General features: G+C 37.8%; 1 protein-coding gene across 2 annotated transcripts in view; it reads left to right on the top strand.

The window, feature by feature from the left end:
* The window catches only part of LOC118835857 (amyloid beta precursor protein), a 178875-nt gene that overhangs the window by 132703 nt on the left and 18813 nt on the right, over positions 1-27359 (top strand). For both annotated transcript variants that reach the window (XM_036743138.1, XM_036743137.1), the window contains 6 exons: positions 5436-5569; positions 11631-11705; positions 12323-12481; positions 19309-19437; positions 20355-20454; positions 25716-25937. In XM_036743138.1, the coding sequence (XP_036599033.1) occupies positions 5436-5569; positions 11631-11705; positions 12323-12481; positions 19309-19437; positions 20355-20454; positions 25716-25937 (819 nt within the window). The remainder of the gene's footprint in view (positions 1-5435; positions 5570-11630; positions 11706-12322; positions 12482-19308; positions 19438-20354; positions 20455-25715; positions 25938-27359) is intronic.

Here is a 27359-nt window from a genome sequence, read left to right on the forward strand (position 1 = left end):
CTTTAATTAACTCAGTATCTCAGTCACCACAGCATCTATTCTAAACTTTTCCATCCCTTTGAGAGCTTCCATTGTGCCCATTCTCCCCATCCTTCTCATCTGGGAACTTTGCCTTGTACTTAACTGAAAAAATTGAAGCCTTCTCAGAGAGCCCCCTCTTCCCTGCTCATCTCTCCTATTTCTTTCCCTGCTGTTTCTCCTTCTACCTCTGTATCACGTGAAGAGGCGTCCCTTAACATTGCCAAGGCTATCTTATCTACTTGAAGTTTAATACTAATGTTGGTTTGTTATCTATGGTTCCTGGTTCCTTTCAGCATAATATAGTTTCCTTGTTTATCCGTTTTCATTTTGTGAATATTTGTTTTTGCTTTTTCTGACAGCATGGTTGCAATTCCTGCCTTTTTGGATTCACTTGATGCGTAGTGAATTATTTTTCCATCCCCTCAGTTTTATCCTGTGTATGTCTTGTTTTTAAAATGTGTTTCTTGTAAGTACCAGATTTGGGTGTTTTGTTTTCTTATCCAATCTGTCGCTCTTTTTTGTTTTATTAAATTGTCTCAGCCCCAGCAGACTTCCCCAGCTGAAGCCCATGTCTTCATACTACTGGAAGGAGGGGAGGGTGGGGCTGGTGCTGGAGCGCCTGGTTTTGTTGCGAGCCTATGTGTTAGACCCTTGGGTCAGCTCCTGTTGCCTCACTGTGTGTTAGGTGGTTGAATAGAGGGAAGGAGTTAAGCTCAGCAATGCTGTCCATTCATGGGGGGTTTTTTAACCCTCTTTTGTGTTTTGGTTTCCTGGACTGTGAAGACAGCTGACATTGCTTTATCTGCAGTGCATGTTTTCTGTTTTGGAGAGGACTGAGAAGGCCCAGTAATCAGAGAATATATCTAGTACTCCATTTGGGGTGGGTGGTCGTGTTTACCCAGAAATCTTATAAAGTACATTGAAAGTTATTAATGATGGCTGTGACACCCCCATGCTTGTCTTTGCCCCCTTCTGAACTTCCTTTTGTACACTTCTTCATGTTTCTCATATTCCATTGACACTCTTATAGTTATGTATTGAACTTTTGTCAAGAAAAAAAAGATACCAACATTTCCATTTCTTCTTTATAATTATAGCAAACAAAACAAAGGCCAAAATACTTCAAACTGCCCAACCAACCCTTTCTTGTTGTACTTTTGGAAACCAAAAGAGCCTAATCATTTATCCCAAGATGTTTTCACACATTTTCTCAACTTTGCCAGTAACTCTCAAGTTAGGACTTTTAAATTAAAATGAAACCCAAAAACAAAATGGTAAAAGTGATGATATTAAAATTTAAAGTTGGAAAGGACTTCATCAGCTATCTGGGCCTTGGAAAGAAATCTTACCCTAATGTACCTGACAAGTCATCATCAAACCTCTGCCTGAAAATCTCTAGTGGCCTTCTCTCCACCCGCCCCCATATCCCAACCTGTCTTTCTCCCTGTATTTCCCATTTCCGTTGATCAGTCTTTCTAGTCACACCAGTTGAGACCCTTAGGGCTTTTTACTTCTTGTTGCTCCCTTAACCTTCTTTTGTTCAGTTCATTGCGTAGTCTTCTTAATTCCATCTGTGCACTTCACTCTTATATCTGTTCTCACCTTTCCATTTCTGCTTCAGTAGCCCGAATTCAAGGTACTATTACCTCTTGCCAGAATTATGTTAATATCCTTCAGACTTGCCTCTAAGCTCTCTCCTCTTCTTGTCTTTCATACCAGTTTCTGTGATCGTCCAGTGTTCTATCCTGGTGTAACAACGTTGCTAGCAGCTGCTGCGGCTATGCAAGACCAGTAACAGCAGCCCACAGAAGGGCTGCTAACAAAGGTTCTTTGATCTGCTTTTCTAAGGAAAGCAACTTTAAGGGGTTAACAATCTCACTTTAATTAAATATACATATATCATTCACTTAGTTCAGGGGGAAAAGATCAGCCCCCCTCCCCGAACTTCAGAGCAAATACAAACAGATATTACAAACAGATCAACAGACAGACCTTGTCTGATCAAATCACATTTGTTACTGGAGAAGCAGCAACGTCTGGGTTTTCAAAGCCAGGGGGCTGCTTCCATGGCTTGCCCAGAGTCTCGTCACCCACATTGTTTCAATGAGTGTGCCCCTCAAAAGTGAAATGCTAACCTTCCAATACATATATGCTGTTTAGGACCCTGAGGACTGGGGCTCACCATCCAGGGTATGGGAAAGTTCCCCAATCCCTAGCACCACATCATATACAAATCAATGACTCCCAATTGCCTTAGTGCGGAGAAGCATTCCAAGACAAAAAGGGGTCCTCTTTATCTGCCCCATTCAAACAAAGGCGAGACTCATTAAAAGCACTTAGCATCCCAAAAGAGAAGAGCAGCCAAAAAGTCCTGCCCTGATTACCATTACACCTGGTCGTGTTACTCATCTGCTCCAACGCTGTGTAGTATAGCTGTTGCCCCTGCCCTCTTTGATTGGTGTCTGTTCACAAGGCCACACCATACATCATTTGCCATTATATGTTCCTCACTCCTCTGGGTCTGGTTGCTCCAGGAACTCACACGTTCCTTCTTCAGGGGTAGAAAACTAGCCAGACAGGCACAGCAGCCCAACCTCCCACTGTACAAACTTTTCCCAGAATAAAACCATCACAAGTTCCTCATCTCTTACCACAGACTCTTACCTCCTCCTCCACTATCCTGTTAATTAGCCCCATCTCTGCCCTCCTCATCTACTCTCCAGATCCTAGGCTTTCCTTCTGCCATATCTACCGCCTTCTCCTTACTCTCCGCCTCCACATCCCAACTTGTCAGTAGATGGTAGAAATCTCCACCCCTTCACTGTTTAATCCTAGAGCTCCATTACTTTTAACTATAGAATCTTCCTGTCTTATTCAAATTACCTTTCCTTTATTTTAGAAGGTCTTTCCCCTGGCCACTAACAAAATTTGTTGTTTATCATTGAAATTGTTCAACTTAACCACAACCTGCCTTGGAATTTGAAGCACAAGTTTTTTTATTTGTTTGCTTGCCTACTTCTTTGCCTTCCGGATGGCATTCTGTGGATTTTCTTAGTCGATATTTTGTTGCCCGAATTCAGAAGTTCTGGGTAGTTTTCTTACATTGTTTCCTGTTTCATGGTGTTTAGTTTTGTTTTTAAATTTGTCATGTTTTTGGGCAATACTGTGAACTTTAAGTTATCTCTGTGTATTCTGTCTCCAAGGTTTTTTTCCTTTGACTTGTACGTAATTCAGTTATTCACTTAATATTGGTATCCTTTGTCTCATTCCAAATTTTCATCAACTAAAGCATTTTTGTGTTTTAAATCTGTTCATCTTTCTTTCACTTTAGAGATTTTCTTCATTGTAGATTTAATTTTTCCTACTTATAATTGCTTTGTAAAAATATAATTGTGCATCGAGCTTTCTTTTCTTCCTTGAGAAATCTGGTTTTTCTTTCTGATTTCTTATTTTATGAGTTTGATTTCTATTTTGAACCCTTCTGAAGTTTCTTACAATTGTTCTTTGATCTCTGAGGGGTTCACAGGATATACTTTCATTAAGTACTAACGTTTCACTTTACTTTGTATTATAACATTTGCCAATCACACTTTGGTTTCTCTTTCAAGTTTTTTTTTTTCCCATTTTTAGAATCCTTTCTTTGGTTTATCTCTTTGATGTCTAGGCTTTTATTGAAGCTTTTCTCTCAGTGTCTTTGTTGTTTGGGCCTTTTCCTTGCATTCTCCATTAGTCACACTCATCTCTCTCCTTTTCTTGTAGCAGAGAACCCTAGAGGCAGAGCTGCAGTCCTGTATTAGCCTAATAAAAAGTCTAATATGAGTTTCTCCAGTCTGGGCTCCTTTCCTGAATCACCTCAGAGTTTTGGGCATGGTCTCCACTGGGTGTCAAAGTTTCCTTTCTCACGTGCCCATTGTCAATCTGCTCCATTCTCCCCTATATCTTCTTCCTTCCTTTTACATGGCTGGATTCAGTTCTACACATAATGTAGTAATAAATGGTATACTGGAATACAGTACACAGGAGGCTTCTAGGTGGCACAGTGGTTAGAGAGATGGGCCTAGAGTCAGGAAGACTTGAATTAGGCCCCAGCCACAAGCAGTGCGACCCTGGGCAAGACACTTAACCACGTCTGCCTCAGTTTCTTCAGTTGTAAAATGAAGATAACAATACTTATTTCCCAGGCTTTTTTTTTTTTTTTAGCATAGTACCTGACACATAGCTCATTCCCTTCCACTTCCCCAGTGTTGTTACTTTACTAACCCGAAATGCTCTTAGGATGCAAATTCCTTTCACTTCTTTATCCATTGTATTAGGCTGATTATCTCTTGGGTTTTACTTTTTTCCTTTAAAGCATTTTTGTTATAACAAAGATGGATTGTATTTTTTAAATAATTTTTTCTTAACCGGTGAATGTCAGTGCTTTTTAAAGAAATACAGTCTCTAGAATTCCCTTTTACTTTAGCTATGTAAGTTCATTTTATATCGTGTAATGTTTGAGGTTTGGGTGTTTCTGCAAATATAAAAAGTGTAATTACAAGGATGTTTAATTTTGAGTTACGAAAAGCAAATATAATGAATCATGTGATGATAATTATAAACTTTATATTGTTTGATGTCCTGTTATAATGATAGGACTCCAATTTGGAGTCACTCAGGCTAAATGGTCCTAATGTCTATAGGAACATAGGCAAAATAGGCACTGTACTTTTCCACTTTTAACTGTGTCAGACAGATAAGGCTTGCTGCTTTTTGATTGGATGAACTCTTGACACGCTGCCGGGACCTTGAGTCATTTTCCTTCTGCCGCTAGTTAAGATTAGACCACACCACCAATTTGTGGTCCGAATAAAGAAACTCCCCCTACCCAAATTTCACCAAAGCCCAGTACCGATAAGCAACCCCCAAAACTTTTCCAACATATATGATTAGGTGTGTCCCCTCTCGTATCTGTCACAAATAACCTGTTTTCAACCAAACCTTTTTAAAAGGTATATAATCTCACCACCTGATCTTCAACTTGGAGCATGTCTCTGAGTGCCAGTTTTCTAGAAGATCTCAAACCCAAGCATTTGCTTTAACCCAAACCATGAAGCCAAATAAAATATATATGGATTTGGAAAATCTTTCTGCTACAGGCTACATGTGCTTTAAGACCAACTGGGATTATTCTTTGTGTATTTTTCCCTTAAATTATGTAAAATGTTACTATAATACAATTATAAATCTGATTATTTCAAAGATATTCTTTACCCTAATACTAACAGGGGGTGAAATAACTGTTACTGTGCTGTGAAATCAGTGATGTGACATACTTTTAAACAGCCTTACAGTGGTGGTAAATTTATCATAGGGGTTTCAGTGCTATAACCAACTATCTGTCCTCCCTGCAAATCTCCTTCCCTTTTGCCTTTCAGTCCCTACTACAGCAGCCAGCACCCCTGATGCTGTTGACAAATATCTGGAGACACCTGGTGATGAGAATGAACATGCCCATTTCCAGAAAGCCAAAGAGAGACTCGAAGCCAAGCACCGTGAAAGAATGTCCCAGGTAACCTAGATTTATTTTTCTGTTTGCAAAACCAAAGAAAACTAGTGATACGCTACATTTGCCTGAGATTTTCAGCAGTGCTTCTGATTTTTAACAAAACATCTTGTGGGAGTCCAGATTTCTCTCCAAACCACAAATGATCGTAAGCTTTAAAAGGTAGTTTTATCTAGTGAACATGGTACATAGTCTTATTTTTGCTCTATCCAAACTCATCATCTGTAGTTATAATTTAAAATACTAAGAAGGCTAGGTAACCCAGTGTCTAGAGGCTAGACATGAAAGAAGGAAGACCTAAGTTCATTTCTGGCCTCAGACATTTACAAGCTGTGTGAATCTGTTTAACCTCTGCCTCATTTTTCTCACCTGTAAAGTGGGCATAATAATTGCATTTACCTCCCAGGGTTATTGGGGAGATAAAATGAGATGTTTGTAAAGTGCTTTGTAAACCTTAAAGTGCTATCTTATAAATGCTAGCTATCATCATTATTATTACTACTAATTACCACTAAGAAAAGGCTCAGTTATATTGGCTAAAAGTGGGATGGCTGGGGCAGCTAGGTGGCGCAGTGAGTAGAGCACCGGCCCTGGAGTCAGGAGGACCTGAGTTCAAATCCAGCCTCAGACACTTGACACTTTTACTAGCTATGTGACCTTGGGCAAGTCACTTAACCCCAATTGCCCTGCCTTCCCCCCTCCAAAAAAAAAAAAAGAAAGAAGAAAAGTAGGATGGCATACAGGGTAAGGACTTATGGAATGTTTCTGTTAAATATTATTATTTTTTCAGGGAAAATACACATGCATGCATGTACCTATTTTTAAAATGCATGTATATATTTTCCATGTAGTGCATAGAAGTGGCATGAGGTTCAGCATGGAAAGCTGGTGCTGGAACCAGAAACTAGAAAGGCCTGAATTCAAGCCTTGCCTTTGGCACATACAGGGCATGTGACTACAGCCAATCACTTAATCTCTCAGTGCTTGGGCAACTCTCTAGAACTGTAAGCTGCAGAGAAGGTCCTGACTCTCCCAGACATACACATATATATGTGGTTTTTATGCACATATATACATGCGTATGTGTATATATAAACGTGTATGTGCTTTCTTGTGGTGCACTGAAGCAGCATGGTGTAGTTAGTAGAAAACTGGTGCTGGGAACTAGGAAGAGCTGGATTCAAATCCTGCCTCTGACACATACAGGCTCTGTGACTGGGACAGATAGCTTAATCTCTCTGCTTTAGGCAACTCTCTAAGACCATAAGTTACACAGAAGGTACTGATCTGCATTAGTCGAAGGAATTAACTAGACACACACACACACACACACACACACACACACACACACACACACAAAAGAGTGATTAGAGTTCTGGACCTAGAGTTCAGAAAACCTGAGTTCGGATCTAGTTGTGGCCTTAGGCAAATCTCTCCCCTGCCTTAGTTTCCTCATCAGTAAAACAGGGAGGATGATAGCACCTGCCTCCCAAGATTGTTGTGAGGAAAAAATGAAGTTATATTTGTAAATCACTTTGCAAACATTAATTAACTATGTAAATGTTAGCTACTATGTGTGTATATTTATATGCAACCTGTAAATTCATTTTAGAAATACTATCACACATATATGTATGTGTGTATATGTGCATATATACGTATATATATATATACTGACATATGATGAACATTAAATGCTTCTTCCCCCGCACCAATTATTTAGATCTTCCTTTATTTCAGCAGTTATAGTTTTACAGTTTCCTTCAGCCAAGTTATATGTATTTCAAGTGTGTTGTTCCCCGCCCAGCCCCTGATATTCAGTGGTTTGGAGGGGATTTTTGGTTATTGTTGTTATTGTAAATTTTTTTATGATGTCTTCTTAATCCTTTTCCTGAGAATGCAAAATATTTTGTGTTAATTTCATAGTCTGCAACCTTGACGAACTTATTTTTTATCTCCATTAATTTTTTAATTGAGATAATGAGATTTTTCTAATTACATTATCATACTATTTTAGCTTCCTCATTTCCAATGTTAATCATAGCCATGACTCATAAATCTACATCTGGAAAAGAAACCTCAGGAGCTATCTAGTACAACCCCTTTCCAGGAGCTGAAGTCCAAGGAGACACAATGGGGAAGGCTTAAAGCTATGTAATGCCAGAATTTAACCATGGTTATCTCAAACAAGTGTTTATTAAGTGCTTACTTTATGCCAGGCACAGTGTTGAACCCTGGGAATCATCTGATTCCAAATCCAATATTCCTTCAGTTATAATGTTGAACTTAGATGAAAGATTGAAGAGTTAGGATTTAGTTCAGTAGGTGATATAAGGCTTTTGGGAGTTTTTAATAAGATGATTATTATTGTAATAGCTATACTTTAGATCAGGGTTTTGTAATCTAGGGTCTGTGAACTTTTTCAAAAAAATTTAGACATTTGTATTTCACTATAATTGTTTTCCTTTGTCATCCTATGTATTTTGTTTTATGCATTTGAAAACATTCTGAGAAGGGATCTCTAGCCATCGCCAGACTGCCGAAGGAGTCCATAATACCAAAAAGGCTAAGAACCCTTTGCTTGGTCTATGGATAGGAGAAGAACTTAGGACCAAACAAGAGATAGAGAGCATTACAGGATGTAAAATGGATAATTTTGATTACATTAAATTTAAAAGGTTTTGCACAAACAAAACTAGTGCAGTCAAGATTAGAAGGAAAGCAGAAAACTGGCAGGGAGGGGGGGTGATTGCAAGTTCCTATGACAAAGGCCTCATTTCTCAAATATATAGAGAACTGAGTCAAATTTGTAAGAATATGAGTCATTCCCCAATTGATAAATGGTCAAAGGATATGAACAGGCAGTTTTCAGATGGAGAAATCAAAGCTATCTATAGTCACATGAAAAAATGCTCTAAATGACTATTGATTAAAGAAATGCAAATCAAAACAACTCTGAGATACTACTTCACACCTATCAGATTGGCTAATATGACAGAAAAGGAAAATGACAAATGTTGGAGAGGCTGTGGAGAAATTGGGACACTGATGCAATGTTGGTGGGGTTATGAATTGATCTAACCATTCTGGAGAGTAATTTGAAACTATACCCAAAAATCTATAAAATTGTGCATACCCTCTGACTCAACAATACCACTACTAGGCCTGTATCCCAGAGAGATCAAAGAAAAGGAGAAAAAACCAATTCGTACAAAAATATTTATAGCAGCTCTTTTTGTGTTGACAAAAAATTAGAAATTGAGGAGATGCCCATCAGTTGGGGAATGGCAGAACAAGTTGTGGTACATGATTGAGATGGAATACTACTGTGCTATAAGAAATGATGAGCAGGATGGTTTCAGAAAAACCTGGAAAGACTCACATGAACTGATACAGAATGAAATGAGTATAACCAGGGGTACAGTGTACACAGTAACAATATTGTATGATGATCGTCTGTGAATGACTTAGTTACTATCAGCAATATGGTGATCCCAGACAATTCCAAAAGGCTCATGATGGAAAATACTGTCTACCTCCGGAAAAAGAACTATGGAGTCAGAATGTTTTTTTAAACTTTATTTTTCTTGGGGTTTTGGGGGGGGAATGTCTGTGTTTTCTTTTGCAACATGACTAATATGGAAATGTTTTTTATGACTGCACATGTATAATCCATATCTAATTGCTTGCTATCAGGGAAGGGTAAAGGGAAAGATGGAGAGAATTTAGGACTCAAAATCTTTTAAAGGTGAAAGTTAAAAATTGTTTTTACATGTAATTTAAAACATACATATATATATATAGTCCCCCCTCCCCAAACAACGACACACACATGCACACACACACACACAAAACACCCTGCTCTAAGAGACACTGACACAGTAGATAGGGCTGGCCTTGAAACCAGGAAGATCTTGGAGGATGGTGTTTGTGGGGGTAGATAGATGGAGAAAGAGTTGGCTATTAAAGACCTTATCAACTTGAATGAATGTGAGACACTAGAGAGAGATTGAAGGCAAAGGTGACAGGTTTTGAGCATGGTTAAGATGGGGAAAATAGTTCTAGACATGAAAAACCTGAGGTATCCAATAGGCAATTTGAATTATTCAGATACTTTGGAGAGAGGCAAATGAGGGTTGGTGTGATAGATTTGGTATAATCCAGCTGCAGAGATAGGATAGGTAGATGAAGCAGAGGGAAGGCAAGCATTGAGCCGAACTTTAAAGAACAAGAAGGTTCTTCTTCTTCAAAAGGGACCAGCGAGGAAATGTCACAAATAAGAGGAAATCCAGAACAGTTCAAGGGCATAGACATCAAGGAAAAAGAAAATTTCAAGAAAATGGAATTGGTTGGCAGCCCTACATAATTCAGAAAGAATAGGAAGGACAAGGACTGGGAAATGGCCTTTGGAATTGGTGATTAAGTAGTCACTGGTAAACTTGAAGAAGACACTTAGTGGAGCAGTGGTAGTTGAAAAAGAGATTTTGAGACATTAAGTAGTTAGTGGAGAGCAAGAGGAAGAAGTGTGGATTATTTCAAGAAGTAGGTTGGTTATTAAGGAAAAGTGAAAGATTGGTACATTTAGTGAGTAACAGAAATCTCACAAAAGTCCAGCATAGTATATTGGCTGTTATGCTGGACCTGAGATTAGGAAGTCCAGACTTCACATTCAGTTTCTGATCACTTAACTTGCTTTGTAGCAAATCGGTTAACTTCTGTGCCTCAGTGTCCTGAACTGTAAAATTGAAATCATAATATTTGTAGTTCCACAGTGTTAATGTGAGGTTCAAATGACATAATTTATATGTATCACTGTAGAAAATGTCATCTGTTATCATCATTATTGATATTATGAGGTGGTTCCCTCTTACAGATGAAGAAACTGAGGCTTGGGTTAAGTGTCAGTAGAATTAGAAAGTTGAGGATGGAAAAGAAGAGTAATCCAATGAAAAACATTAGCCTTTAAAAGGAGGAAGGTTGCTTCTTTCTTTGAGTAATAGAAAAGAAAGAAAAGATTGATAATGGTAATAGACAGGAGATGGAAGTTCAGATAATATTTATCTCAGAAAAGTTCTGGGGGCATAGTCATCTTCAGAGAGTGAGGAATGTAGGGCAGGGATGGGGAGCCTGCAGCCTCGAGGCCACATGTGGCTCTCTAGGTCCTCAAGTGTGGCCCTTTGACTGAATCCAAACTTCACAGAACAAATCCCCTTAATGAAAGGATTTGTTCTGTAAAAATTGGACTCAGTCAAAAGGCCACACCCAAGGACCTAGAGGGCCACACGTGGCCTCAAGGCCTCAGGTTTCCCATCCTTGGTGTAGGAAAAGGGTTGGGAACTTTTCAGTGGAAAGAGTTTGTAACAACCGTATTCAATAGGGAGCTATCAAGAGGTGAATAAAAAGATTGCCAAGCAGCCCAGTGAAGGACCTACTGAAATTAGTTACCACTCATTTTTGTAGTGAACTAAATCAGAGGCTTCTCTCTTGTAGAAAAGTATATCTTCTCCCTATATACTTAGCGTGTACCTAATTATTTACATGTCTACTACACTAAAATGTAAGTTCCTTGTCAAGATCTGGTTTTTTGTATCCCTACCTCTTGGTACAGTGTCTAGTGTGTAATAAGTGCTTAATAAATCCTTTTTGATTGATTCATTGGTTCAGTTTAGTTGAGAACTTTGGTATCAAAATTAAATCATTTCAACCATAGTTTAAAACATTCATTGGAGAAAATCAGCCTGCTTTTCATAGGGTACTCTGAACTGCTCAGTGCTCCTTTCACTATCTTTTGTCTAACTTTTTAATAACTATTAACATTCACAGTTAATGCATTGTTAACAGGTCACCTACAGTGACATTAATGAGAAACTAAAAATAACTCAAGACTAGGACAAATTTAATTTCCTTATATTAGTGTAATAGAATTTGATATCTCCTTAAGTATAGTACTCTTTTTAGAAGGACAATTCAAAATATAAGGAAAACTTGGGAAATGGTTATACAAACTCTTATTTTATTGGGTAAACGAATTATTCTTAATTCAGAAACCATTTATTTAAATATGCAGGTTATGAGGGAATGGGAAGAGGCAGAACATCAAGCAAAGAACCTGCCCAAAGCCGATAAGAAAGCAGTTATCCAGGTAACTACACATACATTATCAATAAAGCAAAATATCAGAAAAAAAATTGTTATTGATAATATTAGTTTAGTTGTAGTATACAAGTTGATTAATATTGGCAAATCTAGTCTTAAATTATCACAAATTGTCACTGAAGTTTGTTTATGACCTTATTTTTGATATCACCATCATTTCCACTATTTTGCTTCTTATATTTCCATTCTATAATGTGGGCATATTGGAAGCACCTATGCTCTGGCCTGTTTATATATTTAGCCATATGCATTATCAGGAAGATTTTCATCCTTATATAATGAACTATCATTAAGTTCTGTTGACAGAAAAGATAAGATGCTTTTAGGTTTCTTTTTTTAAAGAACAGTTTAAACTGCTTTAAAATATACCCCTGGTTAAGGCCAATCAGCTGAACCTGATTCTTAGAGGTAAATCAATAAAATATTGATTACAACATATGAATGATAGTTTTCAGGAGGTTTGCAGACATATGAAAAAATTTACTAATAGCTTATGTGGGTCTTTGGATAAGAGTTTTAATTTCTTAGTGATGGTTTACTGCACACGTTCCCTCATTTAGTATCTTTTATCATTGACGTGTCTATGTTTGTTCACTCTTCAAGCATTTCCAGGAAAAAGTGGAATCGTTAGAACAAGAAGCCGCAAACGAGAGGCAACAACTGGTGGAGACACACATGGCCAGGGTCGAAGCTATGCTCAACGACCGTCGTCGTATGGCTCTGGAAAACTACATCACAGCCCTCCAGGCAGTTCCTCCACGGGTATGGCTAGGTTATTTCTTAATGTTACTTTTGATTTTGAATTCCTACGAAAAGAAAAAGAGGAAAAAAAGCACAAATGTTTTGAATATCTCTTTCCGGGTGATCGCTGGAAACCTTTGAAAGGGTTTAGATGACCGTCTATCCCAAAGGTTTCCTGAGCTAGGGGAACTATTGTACTAGGGTTCATAGAGGGAAGGAGTGAGTCCTCAGCACCTTGGCAGTTATAGTGTAATGGAAAGAATCTTGGATTTGGAATCAGAGGCAGAGGTCATAGGTTTATATTACTGGTTCTCAAGAGGTTCGTGGCCTTGGACAAGTCAGGTTAGCCTGTCTGGGCCTCAGCTTCCTGATCTATATGTATCAGTATAGTTAGTGTCACAGACAAACCAGCCCTTCTCACTAGAGGTAGTCTCTCCATCTTTGGAATGTGGGTAGTTGTTATTGTTTAGTTTTTAGTTGTATCCAACTCTTTGTGACCCCTTATAGAGGAGGAAACTGATGCAAACAGAGTTAAGTGATTGGCCCAGGGTCCCACAGCTAGTAAGTGTCTGAGGCTGCATTTGAACTCAGGTCTTCCTGTACCACTTAGTTGGAATACGTGTAGGGACTTAATACCCCAATTTCTCTCATAACCAGGCCCAGGGGCGTGATTTTTGTTCTCCAGAAGAGCTTTCAGAGAAGAGAAGCGAATAGTGAACTTTCCTGAGGCTACTCGCCTCAGAGAAGCGTTTTCTGCTCTTTTATTTACCAAGCCTCCTTCCACATATTCACTCTTATGTAAGAGTGACTTCAAAACATTTGGCTCTGATGTCTTGACCAGGTGTATTATGAGTGTGAGCGGGGCCCATAGACCTCCTTTAATCAATCAGAGTCTGTGTGAGAGACTAGGTCACACCCTGCATGGTAAGCATCTTGCAGAAAAGGAAGAGCCTATCTCAGAAACCAAGAGCAAGAGATTGTGAGCATTTGGATTCAAGAAGTTGGACCAAACTTCATACAGAGAGAAGACTGAGCTGTCGCAGAGGAGGGGGAGGGATATTGAGGAGAGTTTTTGGCTTTACAGATATCTGAGAAAGAACTCAGACTGAGAGAAGTCCCAAGAAAAGATCAACTGTTTCACCAACTTATTGTCCCAGTGCCTCTATCTAATACACAAAATAATATAATCTCTTGTTTTGTTACTGAAGTGTCTCCAGTAAGATGAACTTTGCCTAAAGCACAAAGAGGCTAGGAGTAAACCAGGGATAGCTAAAAATGTAAGGTTGCAAAGGGAACCCAACCTCTGCGTAGGGGTATTAGGAATGTTTGCAAACTCTGGGTTTTGTAGCGATTGTTACTGAACTTGGAACTTTTTGTACCTTGGACCAAAGTCTTCTCAGTTGCCACCCCCATGTTCACAAATAAGGAAATACACAGCTCAGAAGCAATTAGGATCAATTATGTACATCAAATGGGCTTTGGTATTCAAGAGAACAACTTTAAAGAACAGAAAATCCTGCATTTAAACATACATCCTCTTAGATGGAAAGCCCCTACGAGGCTACCAGCACTAGTCTGGATCACAAGTACTTGAAGGTGTCATGCTGGGAGATTAAAGCATGAATCTCCATAATCAGTGTCAGTATGCCCTATCTCTTGAGAAAGTTTAAAAATAAAAAAGGAAATTGAAAGTTTATGAGGTGATTAACATAGAAAGGTTTCTTGATTCTACAATGAGGCTATCTGATGATTTGTGTTCTAAATCATAAAAAAAGAACCTGAATTAACCTTCAAAAGATTTGGTCTAGTTTGATGTTTGCAAGCAACTATATACCATGATAGTTCAGCAATAGTTAACTCCCTGATATTCCTTAGCCTGGGAACTGGTATTATTGGCTATGTATCAAAAAGTCTGTATTTCAGGATCCCTATTAATTCACTTGTGCTCAGGGAAATAAACACACAACAGAAGCAGCATCTAGGGCTTTGAGATCCAGCTTCAGGCTCACTTAGACTAGCACACATTCTTGCTGTCAGTCTTCAGTCACCTTCTCTGTAGGGTATGGTCTCCCACACTCCTTCACAGGAAGTTCAAAGCTACACTTTCATAAGAGAAGAGGGAACATTGGCTTTCCTTTTAAAGTCCATCGTAGGCGCTTATGTCTTAGGTGCCAGTCATCTTTTACATAGCAATCTGTTATAGAGTGGAGGGGGGGGATCATCCCCAGGGATCAACCAGAAACCTGATTCCACATTCCATCTATCAAGAGGCCAAAGTATGTTTCTCACTAAGTGGCCAGAGATAAGACTCAGTGCTTTCCATGTTCCACAGTATGTGTCTCACAAGCCCATCCCCGAGTTTGCTTGGGGTAGGTTCCAATGCAATTTCAACTCCTCTCTCTCCCTTCCCCAACCCAGACACACAAGGAATCTTCTATGATTTCTACCATAGTCATCAGAGATTCATTTTCAGAAAAGAACCCTTTAAGACGATATGGTCTGCAACATCCAGTTTTTTTAAACAGTCAACAACAGTAAACACAGAAAGGGTCCTGTATTATCTTTGATCAAATGAGATAATATATTAAATGCTTTGCAAATATTATAGGACTATATAAATCATAAAGCTATTAATATGAGCTCATATCTTCATCTTTCATTCAAGTGAAGATGTCCACTGTGGAATATTGTTTGCAAAAGCCTTTCCATCCCCTTAAAATACTCTCAGCCAGGATATCCTCAATGCATGTTTAGATTATTCTCATCTTTTAAAAAAATTTATATAGATGGGAAGGTAGGCACCTGGGTTGATGGTTATTGATGTTCTCAGGGTCACCTTTTTGGGGAATAAGAAATTCAAAGATTCTTCCTCTACCTTTGGCATCTTTCCTTCAGATAACTTGATGGCTGATCTCTTGACACCTTCAAATTAAGTATCATCTCTTACACATACACCTCAGTTTACACTTGGCTGAGCCCCATATATGACCACTATCCCAATTTTCTTTTTAGGACCTTTTCTGCTTTCTCTATAAATGCATCTTATATGTACTTATATGTTTGCTTCTCCAAAAGGTATGATAAATATCTAAACCGATGTAAACCTTGGCAAATTATTCAAGTGTTTACTAAGGCCCTTTTTATTTTTCATTATGGTAACTGATTTATAATAGTTAAAATAACGTATGAAATTATTATAATCAGCGCTGATGATTTTTCCATTTTTGCATCAGTGACAGAACCTATTTGGTTGGAATTATTTTAATTTCATGAATACTTTTTGTTGTTCATTTTTACTCTTCTCGCTTTTTATTCATTTTTGCTTTAACAAGTGGGTGGTCTAAACATTCAAATTCAGCTGACTGAAGAATGATTCCTGCATTAGTCATTTCCTGTTTGTTAAAATATAATAAATTTCATTTTTGTGATGTTATTCAGAGCAGACCACATATAAGGCCTTATGATTATTTTTTTGAAAAAGAATTCATAGCATATGGTTACGATGCTTCTCCTTGGTCCTCAAGTCTTTAGCCTCTCTCCTTACCTTACACCTGATACATATTTACAAGATGTTGCTTTTGCATTGAATGTGCTGAGTATCAAGGTATATATGGATTTAACTTGGTGACTACTACCAAGTTCTCCAGAGGATTCCTCAGTTCTACAGAAGATAGTGATGTATAAGCCATAGTTATTTTCTTAGCGTTGTTTTCATTGGCTTGATGCCACTGTCACAAACAGTGCAAGGCAGGGTGGTCACATGCCCCATTAAATTATGTTTTTTTTGTTAGCTTTGGATGCTGGAATAAAATGACCTTAAATTGCCTTTCCAAGAAGCTCTTGGAGCCATCCTTCCATGTAATTCTAATTTCCTTCTATCTTCTCCTTTCATGTTTGATGGAATGCCAAAATTGATAAGATTCACTTCCTTTGGTATTATGCCCATTCATCGATTGTTGGGCAAGATTCTCATGCCTATGCTACTGACAACCAAGGTAGTATTTAGAGGTAGTCTAGAAATTGTGCCTTGCCTTCCCTCCCTATTTTTTAACCAATCTGCTTTCTTCACTATAGAAGTAAAAGGGCCTGAGTCCTATTTTGTATTATTTGCCATAGCCAGAGTTTGTCACCAAGTAGTCAGTGTAGGTACTCTGTAATTAGATGAACTTTTCCAAGAATGATTCCCATGTAGTAGACAGTGCCAGAGCTTCTCTTCCATTGGTATATCCTTTGAGGACCCAGAAGTATCTCAGGATCACAATGAGGCATCTACCTTAATATATTTTGTCTATACATACATATTTATTTTTATATATGCACACATATAATAGTATGCTTTTTTATGACAGTAATGTCTAGGCTCAAAGAACACTAGTACCTTCCCTGGATCTTAAAGAAAAATAAGCATTTACACTACCCATGTATTGCACTGAATTTTTAAAACATCAATTGTATATTTACCCCAAATAACAAGGTCAGCTGCTATGAAATGTACAGCAGTTTTCCTTACAGAAGTTGCTTATATAGGAATATAGACTTTTTTTAAAAAAAATCTTTTCTTAGGAATGGAGAAAATCTTTCATTTACTATTACAAAGTAAATACCATCCATTAAATTAAAAATGGGAGGAAAACCAAACCATATACACATATCTATTTTGAGCAAACTGAACAGTACATGTTACAGTTTTTTGAATAAAGGTCATATACCATAATGCAAGGCCAGTAGACAGTGTCAAATTGCAGGCCTGCTGGCATTTAGCTTCTTTCTTCTCTACAAGCTTTAAAATCTGAAAAGAACATATTTTTCATCCACAGTTGTCATGGCGCCTGCATTATCAAACTCGCCACATCCTTTGGGGCAGGAAAGAATGTTATAAATTGCCTGTTCACAAAAAAAATTCCTATCCATTTTCAGCCATCTTTACATTGGACTCTACATTTAGATTCAGATAATGCTTATGGAGAAATTTTGCAAAATACTTTGGCACCAAATGTAAAGGACATGCATCTGTCATTTTCACCCCAACCTAATACATCTTTGTCAGGGTCAGGACCACACTAAATCACAAAAAAAGATTTCGATCTGGTAAATCAGTTGGTCCCATAAGTCATTTAATCTAGTCCATAAGTTAAAGATTTGGTTACAAACCTCCAAGATAATAGATTGTTTTTTCTTTCATAATAGCTACAATTAAAGCAGTCTAAAGATTTTTCATAGTTTAATAAATTGTATCTTCTTGCACATTCATCATAAAATCCATAAATTCTGTTGATGCTAGCACATGCATGGTTCCTTCTAAGAATCTGTATATATTTGATTTTGTAGGACAGTAAGAGACAGATAGTTTCTGAAGACTGTTTCTCCCATCTGCATAATCTGTAATAAACAGGCCATTGCTTTCTAGCAGGAAACTGCCATATTCAAAAAGCTTAGGCAGCTTATAATATTGACCATGAATATCATCACATATTTTAAGCAGCACTTCAAGTTTTTAAAAGGATAGGCTGAGAAAAAAATTCCCTTGATATTAAGCAGTCCCCCAGATTTCATTCTCTCTAGTTAGAAATTTTTAATATGGCTTTGACCTTCTCAATTCCAGCAGCCTGTCTATATCTCCTGTCACTTCACTGACTACCCATACCCCCACCCAGGCTGCTTGGGACTCAGCCCATCCACCTCCCTTTCCTCATGCTCTTTAGCACGGAGAAGAAACTCAGGGAGCGGTGACAGTGGAGGAAACAGTGGAGGCTTTGACTGCTGTCTCCCTTCTCCTTTCTGTCCCATCCAAACCTCCTTTCCTTCTTTTCCCCCCTAACTCTCCCTCCTCTCCTTTGATATAGTTTATTTTTTTATGTCGGCTTACCTCACGGGCCTTTATCACACTTTCACATTCTTGAGACGGGTTTTGCATGGCATACCGTGCTTTTGTATCCCTTCTTTGTCAACTCTCTGTCTTCTGTGCATATCTTTTTAAAATCTACATTGGTTTGTGATTTCTCTTCAGACAACTGTCGTTGCATCTTTTCTTCAGACTTTCTTTGGTCTCACTCCCCTTCTCCGGGGCAAAGGATTCTATTCAATATCTCCTATATTTGTTACAGCTTAGTTCTCCCTTTGTTCCCTGTTTCCTCCAGCTCCTTAAATCCAGATGCTCAGAATCTCTTCCTTCCAGATTCTAAGACCTGTCTCCTTTTTATACAAAATTACTTTGGAGTGAGAGTATTTACAAGAGGATTGTAATATATTCACGCCCACTTTTGATTATTCAATCAAAAAGTGTTTTCACCCAGTCAGATAGGGTGGTTTTAATCCCATCCTTGCACTGGTAACCTTTGAGAGAATAGTTTCAGTAGAGTACTGGTACTGGAAAATAGGAGTCATTATACCTCAGAAAAGATGGGAAAGAAAGGATTTTTAGAGTAAGCGGGAGGAAAATTCATCTAAATATCATAACATTTTGATAGTATAGATGGTTCTAAACCAAGTTCTTAGACTTCACAGAGCATAGTAGTAACTGATAAGGCCTACATGATTACTCAGACAACGTGATCATAATTTGAAGGAAAACTAATTAATTAGGCAGCAACACATGAACTAATAGACCTAATAGGTCTCAAATGAAATCAACTAATAGGGCTTTTAACCTGTCCATCACCACCATTATGTATCATACTTGCAAATTTAAGTCAATAAACAATTATTTAAAAGTTCACACAGCCTACATAATAAGGGATTCGGATTATATGGCCCACTATTGAAAAACATTTAGGTGTTCTTTTAGCAATAGTAACACTGGGGTTTTACTTTTATACACTGAACAAATATTTTCCATTTTTGTTCTGTAGCCACGTCATGTATTCAACATGCTGAAGAAATACGTACGTGCTGAACAGAAAGACAGGCAACATACCTTAAAGCATTTTGAACATGTTCGTATGGTGGATCCAAAGAAAGCTGCCCAAATCAGATCTCAGGTAAATAATAAAGGTGTTAATCTTTTAAACATAGAGCAAATATTTCAAATTTTTAAGTATTTGTCTTACTAATTTGTATATGTTGAGAAGATACTACTTTTAAATAAAAGCAGCAAAAGAGTTGTTTCTATGAAGTTAATGGCATAACAAGTTTCCGAACTTGAGAAATTTCCCTTGGCAGATGATAGTTCTCTTGAATAATTTGGCCAAGAATTTTATAACTCATTAATTCCTGAAATCCCACTTTGCAGGATTTTTTTTTTACAAATTCTCGCTTAAAGGAGCAATGAAGAATCATAAGCTTACCATTACTTATTCTTGTCATCTTTTATAAAATTAGAAGAAATAAATGAAAAATATTTCTAATTTACTATAGGCTCCAAAATTGTACAAATCAAATAGCTTCATAGAATCATAGGTTATCTTTCATATGTGATACTTTAATCTGTTAATCCTCTCTCTTTTTTTTTAAAGCTAAGTCCTACTAAATATATATTTTTAAACATGCCAGATTCTTTGAGATTTAAAAAGTATTCTAGCGTTTAGATTTTACCTTTTCTAGAATGCCAGAATCTTTAAATATCTGTTTCAGGCAACTTGTAAAACCAAAATTTGTTTCTCTCTATTTTAAAATATAGAAAGGAGATTTTTGGCTTCACTGTTTTTCTAGTCCCAAAATTGTATAGTTGTGACACAGCAAGGATCTTTCTGACTGTTTTAACAAATTTGTAGTATACTGGGAAATATAATGTCCTGAAGACAAGCAATAGGAACAAAAATAAGTAAGATCAAAAAGAAAAATAGCCTTTCAGAGAAAAAGTTCCTAATGTTATATCTTTAAAATTATTTTCATTTGTAATGAGTAATAAGAGAAAAAACTACTTTAGGTTTATCTTGAGCTTCCATCTTTGGTATAGGTCATGACACACTTGCGTGTGATTTATGAGAGGATGAACCAGTCCCTCTCTCTGCTCTACAATGTGCCAGCAGTAGCTGAGGAGATTCAGGATGAAGTTGGTAAGCTAACTGTTATATTGAAATTTTTGCTTAATAAACACTTTGCTTTATAACCACTCCCCTCTTTCTCCTATAATCTGTACCTAGGATTTTAAAAAAGAAGTGAATAAATTTCTGGAGGGAAATACAGTGTTACCTATTTGCAATTCTAGTAGGAGAGTATATAGTGCACTGGTGGCAAATACAAATCTATGTAACGATTAATTATGTTATAATATGATTCTCCTATTGATATTTTATTTTAATAAGTTTTTATTAATGTCTTCCGTTTTCTATCAATATTTTGGTGTACTGGTAATGGAGTCACAGGTGGTTCAGAGTATGAGCATTTTAGTCCCTTTAATTGTATAGTTCCAAAAATTTTTTTAAATTATTTGAATATTTCCAGATTATTTACCAAAATCGCTTGTACTATTTCAGAACTCCATTAATGATGCATAAATGCAGCCTCTCACAACTCCTCCAACATTGACTATTGCCATTTTTTGTCATCTTTGCAAATTTGCAGGCCGTGAGATGAAACCTCAAAGTTGTTTGATCTGCATTTCTCTTATTACTTAGTGATTAAAAGCATCCTTTCATGTGGTTGTGAGTAATTTGCGGTTTTTCTTTGAGAAACTGTTTGTTCATATCATTTGACCACTTAGCTATTGGAGAATAGCTTTTAGTCTTAGGTGTATATATATATATATAGTTTATATAACTTGGATGCCAAACACTTATGAGAGAAATTTGATACAGAGACTTTTTTCCCATTCACGTACTTCCCCTCTTATTCTTCTGTTTTAAGTATCTGTGTAAAAGCTTTTCAGTTTTATGTAATCAGTTCTCTAATTTTTCTTTTGTAATTGCCTCTGCCTGTAATAGAAATACAGGGCTATGTTCCTGTCGGCTTCTTCTGGTCACATTTACTTTAGCACTTTCAGGAACAGCCTCATGTACAAGTGGGAGATTTTCCTTTTCCTTTTTCTGGATGTACCGTGTTGTTTGGTTAACACTGAACTCCAGGCCAAAAGCACTGTAACTCATGCTTGAAGGAAGCCTTATTCATAGGGCACGTAACAGCTTTATTGCACTTGGGAACACCTAGCCAGCCCTTCAGCACTACATTTGGAGGCATTTTAAACAGCGAAATCACCAAAAAAATCAAAGTGAAAAACATGACACTAAATAGACTACAGAAAGGACACTTGTTTTACAGAATGGGAACAAAAAGGCAGAGCATCATTTGTTCAGTCTCATTTGGGAACATGTCTATCATTTGACTTAAATTTTTCACCACTTTGTACATATCCATGAATGGCTATGAAAGCACAAGTATTAATTTTGAGGTTGCAAAGAAATTTTAACAAGTAGGTGAATTTGTAAATATGGAATCTGTGAATAATTAAGACTATACTACATATATATTCACATACATATATGCATATACACATTTATATTTACATAAACAGGCAGAGGGAGAGGTGGAATGATAGGCATATGTGTGTGTATACATACACACACACACCCCATGGCTAATGGGGGAAATTTTTTTGCCTGACTGTACATGTCTGTAATGGGTTTTCTTTTTCTTGCTTTTTCATTGGGGGTGGGGAGAGGAATGGAGGTGAGATGGAGAGAATGTGTGGGGAGAAGAGGGAGGGAGAGGGGGAGAGAGAGATCATATGTGTATATATGAGTCCATCACCCCTCTTCTTTAGAGAGTAGCATATTGCACCCTGAACCCTCTGGAATTGTGATTAATCATTGGTTGATCATAGTTCCAGAGTCTTTCAGAATTTTGTCTTTACAATATTGTAGTTATTGTGTGAATTGTTGTTCTGGTTCTGCTCACGTCACTTTGTGTCAGCTTTCTCTGAAATCACCCACTTCTTCATTTCTTGTAGCACGATAATACTCTATCACGTTCATATTCTTTAATCTGTTCATCTGTCCTCCCACTGATGAGTACCCCCTCAGTTTCCACTTCTTTACCATCACAAAAAGAGCTCAACACAAACCCCCGTACTTGCACAAGTGATCCCATTGCATCCCATCTTTTCCAGCAGATTGCCTCCTCATCACTACTCTCTCATTTATCTGCATTCTCTCTCTATGCCTAGACTGCTTCCCTATTGCCTACAAAAAAAACAATGTCTCGCTTATCCTCAAAAATTCCTCCCTTATTCCATCCATCCCTGGTAGCTATCTTCCTCTATCCTTTGTGGCCAGACTCCTTGAGAAGGCTGTCTACAATAGGTCCTTCTGCTTCCTCTCACTCCCTTCTTAACCCTCTACAGTCTAGCTTCCAGCTTCATCATTCAACTAAAACCATTCTCCAAAATTACTCAGGATCTCTTAATGCTGTATCTAATGGCCTTTTCTTAATCCTCATCCTTCTTGACCCCTGTGCAGAATTTGCTACTTCATTGTTTACAGTGACTATAGAACCTAGCTACTACATGTGATAAGAATCAACTATATATGTATATGTGTATAAATACACGTATTTACACATATTTCCATACATACACATAGAGGGAAAGATAGAGTGGTATGTATGTGTCTGTGTGTACGTATGTAATGCATATACAAATACACACATATAAACAAACATGGCCAATGTGGGATTTTTTTTTCTTTGCCTATGTCTGTAATAGCTTTTCTTCCTCTTGTTTTCTCAGTAGAGGGTGGGGGTGGAGGTAGTGATGAGGAATGTTGTCTTCCTGTTGGATTGCGACTTCCTTGAGAGCAGGGACCGTCTTTTGCCTTTCATTGTATCCCCAGAGTTTAGGGGAGTACCTAACAAATAGTAGTTGCTTAATATATATATTGACTGACACTCTCTCTCTCAGAAACCGTGCTAAATGTTGACATTATAAAGAAAGACATCAACCTTATCCCTTCTGTCAGGGAGCTCAAACTCTAATGAGGGAGACAACATGCAAATGATTATACACATATAAGATATATACAGTCTCATAGGAAGGATTCTTAACCATTTTGGTGTCTTGGACCTCTTTGGTTGTCTGTTGAAGCCTATTGACCCCTCTCAGAATAATGTTTTAGATGAATATATTAAAATATAATCAATTAAATTGAAATACAGCTGTCAGAATATTTTTAAGTTATCAGTCTGACACAGTGGATAAAGTGCTGGACCTGGAGTCAGGAAGAGTCATCTTCGTGAATTCAAATCTGGCCTCGGACATTTACCAGGCATACGACCCTGAGCAACTCACTAAATCCAGTTTGCCTCAATTCCTCATCTGTAAAATGAGCTGGAGGAGGAAATGGCAAAGGACTCCAGTATCTCTGCCAAGAAAACCCCAGACATGACTGAAAAATGACTCAACAACACTAGGTGCCAGGCACTGTGCTAAGCACTGGAGTTCATGTAAAGAGCCCTTCTCTTAGAAGAAAGAGAGGGCCCAGTAAGAGCTTCCTATAGAAAATGAGATTTAAACAGAATCTTGAAGGAAGCCGAGGAAGCTAGAAGTTAGAGGTGAGGAGGAAGAAGAGCATTCCAGGTATAGGAGATAGCCAGTGCCAACTATAACTGAGTTGGGAAATGGAATGTGATACGTGAAGAAACAGCAAGGGGCTGGTGTAGGGCTCGTGTGATATGAGGAGAGGAGTAAAGTATAGAGAAGCTAAGAGGAGGCCGGATGGTGAAGGCCCTTAGATGTCAGAGGATTATTTATTTAATCCAATAGGAAACCACTAGGGTTTATCAAGGAAGAGAGTCTGATACGGTGAAACTTGTACTTTAGAAAGATCACTTTGGCAGCTGAGTGGAGAATGGATTAGAATGGGGAGGAACTTGAGAGACCAATTACACGTGTGTTTCAATAATCTAGGTGTGAGGTGATGAGGGTTTGTGCCCGGGTGGTGACAGTGAGAATGAAGAGAAAGGGACATGTGTGAGAAATGTTGTGAAGGCCGAAATGACAAGACTTGGCAGCAGAGAAGAGAAAGGAATGTGTATGACAGATGGGAAGGGGAAAACCAATTAGATATGCAGAGAGAATGCCAGAAAAGTCACAGATAACATCAGGGTTGAGAGCAAGGCTCATATTGGATTGAGGGGCAGGGTTTACCCCCCCCGTATAGTCGAGAGTTTCAGCTCCAGAGCCAATTAAGAGAGTTTTTATTGCTATATAGTACAAACCACTAAGTTGTCATGGCCCACAGGAAGCTGTCGGGCGATATCTGAACCTGCTCCAAAGTGGAAGTCTATAGTTTATTTTCTTTTACTTGTCTAGAAGGAAGGGCTCTAAAAGGGGTGGGGAGCAGAAGGAAGGTGTCCCAGGGAAGTGATAAGGGCGTATAACTCGCCCCCAGATGCATCAATAAAGAGACTGGTGTGAGGGACAGGAACATCATGAGCTAACCTCATTATAACAAATTATTGGGTAATTAGTAGTTCTTTCATCTGTCAGTCCTAATTTTGGAGTCCCTCTGAAGTTACACAGTTAAATGATAGTTCATGTTTTATATCACACTTTACAGTTACAGAAGGCTTTGCATGCGTTTATATGTTTTTTATTTTCATAACAACCTTGTGAAATAACTAGTGTATTTTAGTCCATTTTAAAGGTAAAGAACTCAAGGTTTGACAAGGTTAAGTGACTTAATCCCCAATTTAATATGAAGCAGAGCCTCTATTGACAAAGTCAAGACTCTGAGTCCTAAGTGTCCAGGGCACTTGTTTCTCACATATCAGGTATCTAATATTCATTTAATAAATGGCTCTACTTTCTTAAAGGAGCCATCAATTCTTTCAGGCTTTGGGGAGCATTGTCTTGTAAATTACTGCCAGGCAGCTAGATGGCACAGTAGAATTCTGGACCTAAATCCAGGAAGGCCTGAATTGAAATCCAGTCTCAGACACTAGCTCTAAGACTCTGGACCAGTCACTTAACCTCTGCCTCAACTTCCTCAACTGTAATAAAAATATGGGTCTGGTAATAGTACCTACCTCCCGGGTTTTTTGTGAGGAACAAAGGAAACAATATTTGTAAGTCACTTAGCACATGGAGCCTGGCACTGGGAGCTTGATAAATGCCTGTTCTCTTCCTCCTAGTTCCTTGAAAGAATGGTGCACATTTCTTTTCTCCATGCACCCACTCCTGTCATTACCAATAAATAGACACCCACACTCTCCAACTTACTCTTCTAGAAAATATGTTTGTTGAGAGGATCAGATTGTATGCCAAATTAGGAGATGGCCTAACACTACTAATTACTAATCCTTAGACATTGTTCTAATCATATAGATGAGCTGCTTCAGAAAGAGCAAAACTACTCAGATGATGTCTTGGCCAACATGATCAGTGAACCCAGGATCAGTTACGGAAATGATGCCCTCATGCCATCCCTGACTGAAACCAAAACCACAGTGGAACTCCTTCCAGTTGACGGAGAATTCAGCTTAGACGATCTGCAGCCATGGCATCCTTTTGGTGTTGATTCTGTTCCAGCTAATACAGAAAATGAAGGTAAGATCTCCAGCAGCAAAGAGCTGTATTCAGATGTGCAAAACATACACAGAGAGTACGTTTATGCTTTTATGTTCTTTAATTTTTCATATTGTTAGAGAAAAATTTAGCTTCTGATCGGGAGGTGTGTGTTTTTGTCTCCTAAAATCAAAGCAGCAGTACTAGCATGTTGATGTAGGGAATGTTTTGCTGCTACAATACAGCATTTGGACTGGGAAAGAGTCTTAAGGAATTGGTGAAAGTGGTGATGTGCAATCATAGAAATGGAAGTTCAAATAAGCAGGCATAGAAACTTTTAGGCAATATGCTGTTAGATCTATGTATCCCACATGGAACACTTGGAGCACTGTCGTGGCAACACTCTTCAGCCTCCCTAATCCACATGGGCTGCCTTCTTTCAGTCTATAGAACAGCAAGACATCATTGTGTTAATTATCTAGCACTTGTCTATCCACTTTGTGATATAAGATGTTGGCTGTTTAATGAATCTCATCAGTAAATCACTAGGATTGGGAGGGAACATTAGAGTATTTCCTTCATGTTATTTTACTCCAAATTTAGTCCATTTCCTCAATGCACTTAATTATCAATATGTCCAAATTTGGGAGCATTTTTTTAGAAGTTTACTTTCTCTAAAGCTTTGTGAAGCTTAGGATTTGATTAATTTTATAATTTTCATATGTAGACCTTTCCTCTTACAGATTTACTCTTTTCTGGCAAAACATTTCCTCTGTTTTTGAGGACACATGTCTATAGCATAATTATCTAGCTGTTATAAGATTACAAAGTACATCTCCTACCTTATAATCAGATGTCCACTTGGTTTCTATTCAGTCATTCAGCCAAGTATGTATTAAGCACTTATTACTTGCCAGGCGTGTGCTAGTCTCTGGAGATAGAAATATTATGATACCTGATCACAAGGATCTTATACTTTATTAGGGAACACAAATACATATGTAAGTAATGTATTATGTAAATAAATATTAAAATTATACATATAAATAAATATAAAGTTGAAATGATTTATTTGAAAATAGCTTTCATTTGATGATGTTAGTAAGTGGGACAAACTTCATATTTTTACAATCATCTTCTAGTCTTATTGGTAATACAAACAGCAAAAGCCAGAAATTGGTATTTTTATATAGTAAAAGTAAGAAGAAGTCAAGGAAACAAAAATAATAATTTAATGTAGAAAAAGCAAGTCTGTACTTTTTTTTAAACTGTACCTGTGATTTCAGTATAGGGAGTTCCCAGTAAGGAAACTTCCTCTACCAGTATAGATTAGATCAGAGCATTATGTGGGGCACTGGAAGGTGAAGTGACTTGCCCAGGGTCACACAGACTATGTCAAGGGCTAATATGTTAGAGCTGTCAAAAGGGACTAAATGTTGGTGCTTGCTCACAGGAATACAGTAG

This window comes from Trichosurus vulpecula, chromosome 2 (genome assembly GCF_011100635.1).
Source record: "Trichosurus vulpecula isolate mTriVul1 chromosome 2, mTriVul1.pri, whole genome shotgun sequence".
In the NCBI taxonomy this organism is placed as follows: Eukaryota; Metazoa; Chordata; class Mammalia; order Diprotodontia; family Phalangeridae; genus Trichosurus; species Trichosurus vulpecula.